Genomic DNA, 8484 nt, shown 5'->3' with positions numbered 1-8484 from the left:
CTGGCAACATCACAAGATACAAACTAAACTACTAAAATTAATAGCAATTTTAGAAACAAAAGTACACGGTATAAACTATCATGCATTCAGTCACTAAAAGGTCTTTTAAGTATTATAAAGAAACTTTTAAGCGACATTTTGGAAGCTTACCAGCTTAAAAAGCTTGTGCAAGTTCCAAAGGTCTTCAACGATAAGGTTAAGTAAAGTTAAGAAGGCATAACCATGCATAGCAATAAATTGTGCAAATCATCGTGTTTGATATTTTTACAAGGTAGCAATCAGGAGAGTCCATCTTCACCACCGAGTCTCTTGGTTAACACACGTGTACACGATTCCACTTTTGGAAGGCTTAATATTGTTCATACAATGAAATTACTTAATTACTTTTTAAGATTACATGGTGCTGCACACGCAGTGCTTTCTCTTTCAGTTACTAAACTAAACTGCTGACTTTGTCTACTCCTGAACTTGTTCATCGATCAGAACATAACAACTGAATGCTCCAGATAATTAGACTAGTACCCATAATGGTTGACAATGCAAGCCAAAGCGAAGTCGCTTTCGACCCCCGAGGGTTCACACTGCTGGAGCTCATCCCGGTTTCTGTAGCATGAAGCGACTGAGACTTTTACTACTCACCCCTGGACGGGACGCTAAACCAAAGCATGCTCGTTCCCTGCAGTGTGTCGCCGGTGACCATCTGTACACGTGCACCTGATTGAGAAGAGACAGTGCAGAGCAAAGTTTCCTGTCTTGGAAAACAGCAAAGCGACAACGCTGAGCCTTCAACCAGTCTGGCACACTGACTGACCTTCCAGGCACAACTGCTCGCACAGGAGATCAAACACTTTTACTTCTTTCAAAAAATTCCCCTGGATATAAAATCTGAAACTATTTACGTTTAATTATTTTAACACGTATATGAACTCAATAAAAGACTCTTGAACCTCGTTCATTACTTGTCTCAAGGCTATGCTCACAGTTATATTGTTGGTTTACGTTGTCGACTAGCTGTGTATCAGTATAAGTTGCAAACGGCAGGTTGGTGATCGGTTCATGTCAATCCTTACTTTGGTTGTTGTTTTTTGGAAGAATGCGATCCGTGTCATTCACAATGCCCTTTTTTCCCGCGATCTGCCTCCCGTGACAACTTTATGTTGTCGTCAGTTGCATGTTCATTTTACCTTAAAATACTACATGGTAAGGAACTCGTGATACAAGATTTAGAGTATCCAAGACTTTGGCCCTTATCAGTTATGGTCAAGGAAGACAGAATCAACGACAGACATTATTTCTAAGAACCAGCCGGTTTAATCTAGAGTTTTAACGATAAACAATCTCGAAGACATAATCTCGGGAGAAGGGGGAGGGTGGAGAATAAATGAAAGGAATGTGCCGTGTGGAATTTCAAACCTTGAGACTTACGTGGAGCTAATCATTTATGTTCTATTCCTGATAAAGATTTCACGATCAAATAAGATAATCATATGTTGCCAGGTTACATTATTGAAGGACTTAAGGTTCTATATTTCTGCTAAAGAATGCCGTTGTCCGCGATAATCTTGAGTCAGTTCAGTTCATACTTCAAACAAGTCAGTCAGAAATGAGTGTCGAATGTCGCTCTCGGATTTGCGTGATGATCCAGCTTCTTTCTTGTGTCAAATGCCACTTTGCCAGCATCTTCTTCTTCAAGGCCACCGTTGTCGCTTTCTTCAAAGCCAAAGTTGACTGATCGAGGTTCAGCTGACTCTTTTGGCTGCTCATGAATAGTAGCAAGTTCAAAGCCTGCTTCTCCACTCTCCTTTCTTGCATCAAATGCCACTTTGTCAGCATCTTCTTCTTCAAGGCCACCATTGTTGCTTTCTTCAAAGCCAAAGTTGACTGATCGAGGTTCAACTGACTCTTTTGTAGCAAGTTCAAAGCTTACTGATGTACTTTTCTTTCTTGTTTTAAATGCCACTTTGTCAGCATCTTCTTCGTCAAGGCCACCATTGTTGCTTTCTTCAAAGCCAAAGTTGACTGATCGAGGTTCAACTGACTCTTTTGTAGCAAGTTCAAAGCTTACTGATCTACTTTTCTTTCTTGTTTTAAATGCCACTTTGTCAGCATCTTCTTCTTCAAGGCCACCGTTGTCGCTTTCTTCAAAGCCAAAGTTGACTGATCGAGGTTTAACTGACTCTTTCGGCTCCTCATGAATAGTAACAAGTTCAAAGCTTACTGCTCCACTCTCGTTTAACGTACTAGATACTGATGGCATGTTAAAATTACCAGTTTGGACTTGTTCATTCAGCAAATTTTTCCCTGTCATTCCTCGTATTTCGTTGTGGAGGTCATTAAGAGGCAAAAGCAAAGCCAGGCAACACGAAAGAGACCATTGTGGATTTTTACGCCACTCTTTAATATAGCGGAAAAAATACCTGCCGTACTGGACTAAAAAAAGAATAAAAAAAAGAAGTGAATACGTTTGTATGGTATCGCAAGTGAACGAGAAGCACAACAACGGAGCTTGGTACTTTGCAAAATGCATATTTCGCCCGACTGTTTTTTTCCCCCAGTGGTTGTAAATGCCCGGATGTTTGTTCGTGTCACGGTATTCCAATCATATTATAAGATGCTGAAGTGTTTTCGATCGAAATTAAGTAAAAATTTCTAGAAGAACTTACTTTGTTTTAGTAAACACAACTCGTAAGATGGTTCAAAAAAGAACGCTAAGCATAGTTGAGCTTTGCCACCTAGCCTCTTTGTTTGAGTTGGCTAAATTTAAGAAAGGTGTCTACCAATTCAAAGGTATTTTTGCGCGGTTTACTGAATATGCGGGAAAAGAAGATCTTGACAAGTGTTATTGAAATCCAAAAATATAATTGGGTGTAACCACGCATTTCTCGCAGATAATTAATCAAGAATATTTGTAAAACGCTTTAAAATACAAAGCAATGTAAAAAGTTTTTTTTCCAAATTGAAGCTTAATTGTCCCTGAAAATGCGTGTTTACCCCCAATTTTCTTTTCGGATACAAAGAGCATTTGCTAAATTCTTCTTTCTCCGCATATTTTTTAACCGCACAAAAAATATCCCTGTATTAAAAGACACCACCCAAACGAGTATCTCGAGATGCGCAGAACGTATGCGCGATAAAAATAGTAGGAACCGTCCTTAAGTTGCAAATTTCACTTTGACATTGCAACTCATTCAATCTTTGTTATACCACAAGATGGAAAGTAATGAACAAACAGATCTTCCTGATGCCAAAGAAGAGTGAATTAGATAAGAGTGTTGTTATAGCATGAATGGGCTCCCAAGCACAGTCACAAATAAGTCTATTTTTAAAATACAAAAATTTGCTTTTATCAACGGAGTTGATAATGTAAATTGGCCATCGTACAGACATTCTAAAAGCTGACGTTTCGAGCGTTAGCCCTTCGTCAGAGCGAATCGAGGAATTATGGGTTACGTGTAGTTTTTATAGTAGAGTAGGAGCTACGCTATTGGTGGTAACATGGCAACGTGAAAAATAGGAATATATTAGTTAAATGAAAAGCGTTCGTTAATACCGTGAGGGTGCCGATTTGGAAGATGAATTTTTGTTCTAGATTCTTTCGGCTTTCCGTCGTACCTAGATGTAGGGAAAGGCCGCATATTGCCATGTGTTTTTTGGAGTAGTTAGGGAGATTAAAATGACGAGCGACTGGCTTAGATGCATCTTTGTCATTTTTCTCAACATCGCGAAGGTGTTCGTGGAATCGGTCACCTAGTCGTCTACCTGTCTCGCCAATGTATAATTTATTGCATAACGTACAGGTTATGCAATAAATGACATTTGCGGAGGCACATGTGAAACGATCGGTGATCTTAACAGATCGCTTAGGTCCCGATATCTTGCTAGTGTTAACAATGAAAAGACAAGTTTTGCATCGTGAGCGCGCGCATTTGAAAGTGCCAGGTTGCTGGTTAGTTTTGAGCGCGCTTCTAACTAAAAAGTTGCCTACGTTTTTGTCGCGTTTGATTGAAATAAGTGGAGGTTGCGAAAAGATTCTACCAGTCTCGGGATCATTTTGGAGTAATTTAAAATTATTAAGAATGATACTTTTAACTGCGTGATTATGAGGATGGAAAGTGCGGGTAAATGGAATTCTGTATTCATTCCCAATAGCGAAGGTCTTCAAGCACTTAAACACTTTTTCGATCAACGCACTGTCAAAGAACCAGGCTCGGAAACGCTCCTCCGCCTTGCCGAACTAGTTTTGAAGCTTAATTGTTTTTCATTCGCCGGCAACTATTACAAACAAATTAATGGTGTAGCGATGGTCACAAGAATGGGACCTAGCTATGCCAATCTTTTTGTAGGATATGTTGAACACCAATTTTTTAATCAGTGCAACGGCCTCAAACCTGAACTCTACGGCCGCTACATCGACGATTGCATCGGCGCTATTTCATCTAGCAGAGAAGAACTCGATCATTTTATAACCTCCGTCAATTCGTTTCATCCGGCTCTTAAATATACCTGGGAAATTTCGGAAACTTCATTGGCTTTCCTAGATATCAAAGTTTCTATTAGTGACAACGTGCTATGTACCAGTGTGCATTACAGACCTACAGATTCTCACAGTTATTTGTTGTATACATCATCACATCCATCACATGTCAAGAACTCCATTCCTTATTCTCAATTTCTTAGACTTCGACGTCTATGTAGTGTTGCCTTCGATTTTTCCAGCAAATCAGAGGAGATGTGCCAGTTCTTCGAAAAACGTGGCTATCCTGTCTCTGTGGTCAAAGCGGGCCATCATCGCGCCCAACAATTTGATCGACAGTCATCACTACAAACGTCACAAAAAGATAAGAATTACAGAATTCCACTTACCCTCACTTTCCATCCCATCTTAGTAATTTTAAATTACTCCAGAATGATCCCGAGACTGGTAGAATCTTTTCGCAACCTCCACTTATTTCATTCAAACGCGACAAAAACGTAAGCAACTTTTTAGTTAGAAGCGCGCTCAAAACTAACCAGCAACCTGGCACTTTCAAATGCGCGCGCTCACGATACCAAAACTTGTCTTTTCATTGTTAACACTAGCAAGATATCGGGACCTAAGCGATCTGTTAAGATCACCGATAGTTTCACATGTACCTCAGGAAATGTCATTTATTGCATAACCTGTACGTTATGCAATAAATTATACATTGGCGAGACAGGTAGACGACTAGGTGACCGATTCCGCGAACACCTTCGCGATGTTGAGAAGAATGACAAAGATGCATCTAAGCCAGTCGCTCGTCATTTTAATCTCCCTAACCACTCCAAAAAACACATGGCTATCTGCGGCCTTTCCCTACATCTAGGTACGACGGAAAGCCGCAAGAATCTAGAACAAAAATTCATCTTCCAAATCGGCACCCTTAATCCTCACGGTATTAACGAACGCTTTTCATTTAATTGATATATTCCTATTTTTCACGTTGCCATGTTACCACCAATAGCGTAGCTCCCACTCTACTATAAAAACTACACGTAACCCATAATTCCTCGATTCGCTCTGACGAAAGGCTAACGCTCGAAACGTCAGCTTTTAGAATCTCTGTACGGTGGCCAGTTTACATTATCAATTCCGTTGATAAAACCAAATTTTTGTATACTACGTCCCCACCGACGCAGCACCACAGTTTCTTTAGAAACTACCCCTTTCATTTATTTTAGAATACCCTTTCCCGGGAAAATCACTTGTCATGTCCCTGAAAAAAACATGACAGAATCAGTTACGCTTGACATGACTTCTTCTGATTGGTTAAAATTGGTGGCCCTTTGTTTGTTTTGCGCGCAAAGTGAATCTAAAATAAATCAATTTGTGACTGTGCTGGGGCAAGACCACAAAGTGATAGATCAACATTATTTTCTAATCCACTCTTGTGCCAGAAACTCGGACCTCCATAGTTGCCTTCGGCTTTTTTGCTATGAACAACCATCCTCTCAAATAGGTCACTATATTGTAACAATGAACATTTTTTTTATTCGTCAAATTTAAGCATGGTATGCTCATCATTGGGCAAAGTAAATAGTGCCACTCCCCACCCTCTGGGAGATCAAAGTATGGAAACGACTACGTATATCCGGATCGATCTATAGCTAAAGAGGATTATGGGGGCACTTTGAATATAAGTCTGTAAGTTTGCTCTCTGAAGAAAATTTAAAAAAAAGGAATATTGGGACCGCAAAGTACAAACCGATTCTTTGTCTCAATCATACCGTGGTATCTTCCAAATAAAGTGTACTGCTGTATGTTAGGGTAAGGGCTAAGGTTAGGGTTCGTCCCCAACTCTTTTTGATTTAAGCTTAAATAAGAACAAAATGCTTACCCACAAGAATTGCAATAACCAGAAAATTTGCTCCAAATACCAATGCGTTGAACATGATATGGTCCATGTATGAGTCCAGCGAGGATTGTGCGCTCTCTACTGGAATTCTACTGACAACACCTATTACGAGGTTGACGAATGTGACGGCAAGGGAAGAAACCATCAGGCTGTTCTCAAATGGTTCCGCTATTGGCCGCTTGAACGCAAACAACATACCGTAGAGACCTGATATAATACATGCTAACCCAACGTAGGCTCTGCTCTCACCTCCTATCAGGATAATGCCTGACGTTAATGTCACCTTTCGAGCTATTTCAACAAGTTCCCAATACCACGTGTGAGTGTTGTAATTTGCGAATAAAAAGTGTAATCCTGTGACAATTTCTGGAATTGAATGCTGGGAATGTGTGGATTCATCGTCGGCTCTGTCGCCATGTTTCTTCAATGACCTTTGGTGCCTCCACAGAACTATCAAGACAGCCAGAGGTAGAAACATGATGTAAAAAGTACTACAATATGCAACAATCACAGATCGTCGGTATTCTTGGCTGGAACACTTGACATTAAAGTCAACCTTTAAAAACGAATCGCACTTTTCACCTTTTTCCTCAAGGCACAGTGTTTGACAGGCAAGGGGAAGAACATTTGCTGTCTTGGAGCAGGTGCTTAGATAGGTTAGGTAAAGGAAAAAAAAGACTGTTCTGTAGACCAACTGCTTTGTTTCCGAAATTTTCTTCACTTTTTCCACTTGACTCGGGAAGGTCTTTCTGCTTAATAAGACCTTCCTAATGCCATAAATAATGAATGCTAAAATGACGACTGCAGCATTGATACCGAGAACAGTAAACAATCTTCCAAAAGCATTGACTTTTAGATCTGGAAAGAGACAGTGGATAGGAGCAATCTGAAAAATATTAAGCTGTAACATCTCAGAATATTTCCCAATAAGCTCGAGAGAGTCTGGCCATTTGATGTATGCAAATGCATCGAGAATTCCACATGTTACCTGGTAGAAACCGATTACAATTTTTAGTCTTCCAAGAATTATATCAACTACGGAGCGATCTTGTTTCTTCTTGGCTTGTTTTCTGCTTCTCCAAACCACAACCACAACGATTATAATAGTTACTGCTGCCATGAGAGCGAGCTGTGCTGTCATCCATGCTGTTGAGGGGCACCCTTTGCATGTCTTCAACTGCTTGTAATATCCATAACTACACACTTCACACAATGGTCCTTCATATCCAGCAAAACATGTGGAGTTCATACCTCCCAGACATGATTTCGGTCTAGGACATCTATATTCTTGAGGAAGAGGGTGTCGGTACTCTATGATGGATTGGTTTCCAAAAGAAGAATTCCGCTGTAAGAAGTCGCTGAAGTATTTGTAAAGTTCTTTGTTTGTATCGTTCTCCCATTTCCACCAGTAACCGGGTTTAAGACTAACCGTATCATTTTCGCATCTTAATCCGGGTCGTTGTTCACATGACTCGCAGGCTTCAAACATGTGCCTTCGAAAATATCCATTCAGACAGTAACATGCCCGAAATCCCGCAAACAACTGTGTATCCGACCCTGAGAAAAATCAGACAGCGCAATTAACTAATCTATTCATTTATTAGTGAAAAAAATGACGAAAGATAGTTTAATTTTGTTATCTTATCTTTTCCGTGGAGTCTATAAACATTTATTATAATTCATTCATATTAACAAATCTATATTTTGCACCAGGCCTCTAATGCTGTTGACATCTTTTACCGAAAAACTGAACTCAAAGCAATGCAAGATCTAAGAAACTGTTTTGGAACATTGCACGATACTACCACTGAATCCTCTGGAATATACCAATGTATGAAAGACTTGTGGGAACACCCATGCTATTGACATTCTAAAAGGAAACTGCCTTAATTTCTACTTTACAAATTAAGAGAAACAATGCGCAATCTCAATATCGTTTTACTACAGTTTTTGTGTGAAAGATGAAACAACAACAATGATATTAAATGTAAGGAGAAATGTAGACTTGCAGGTTCTTTTCCCCATCTGGGACTCGGAAATTTTTCTCGGATATTTTTCCGAGTCTACATTTCACTACAGTTTTTGACTGCTTTTAAAGAGTTACCCCGAC

General features: G+C 39.8%; 1 protein-coding gene across 1 annotated transcript; it reads right to left on the bottom strand.

Annotated features, from left to right (window-relative positions):
- Positions 1 to 1597: 1597 nt before the first annotated feature.
- Positions 1598 to 8232, bottom strand: LOC137991436 (putative leucine-rich repeat-containing protein DDB_G0281931). The gene is made up of 4 exons (XM_068836524.1): positions 8202 to 8232; positions 6357 to 7931; positions 2128 to 2430; positions 1598 to 1863 (listed from the first exon to the last, which is right to left on the bottom strand). The coding sequence occupies exons 1-4, from the start codon at positions 8230 to 8232 to the stop codon at positions 1598 to 1600; spliced, it is 2175 nt and encodes a 724-aa protein (XP_068692625.1).
- Between the last annotated feature and the right edge of the window lie 252 nt (positions 8233 to 8484).

Source organism: Montipora foliosa, chromosome 2 (assembly GCF_036669935.1).
Source record: "Montipora foliosa isolate CH-2021 chromosome 2, ASM3666993v2, whole genome shotgun sequence".
Taxonomy (NCBI): domain Eukaryota; kingdom Metazoa; phylum Cnidaria; class Anthozoa; order Scleractinia; family Acroporidae; genus Montipora; species Montipora foliosa.
This window is presented reverse-complemented; position numbering and strand designations above follow the sequence as displayed.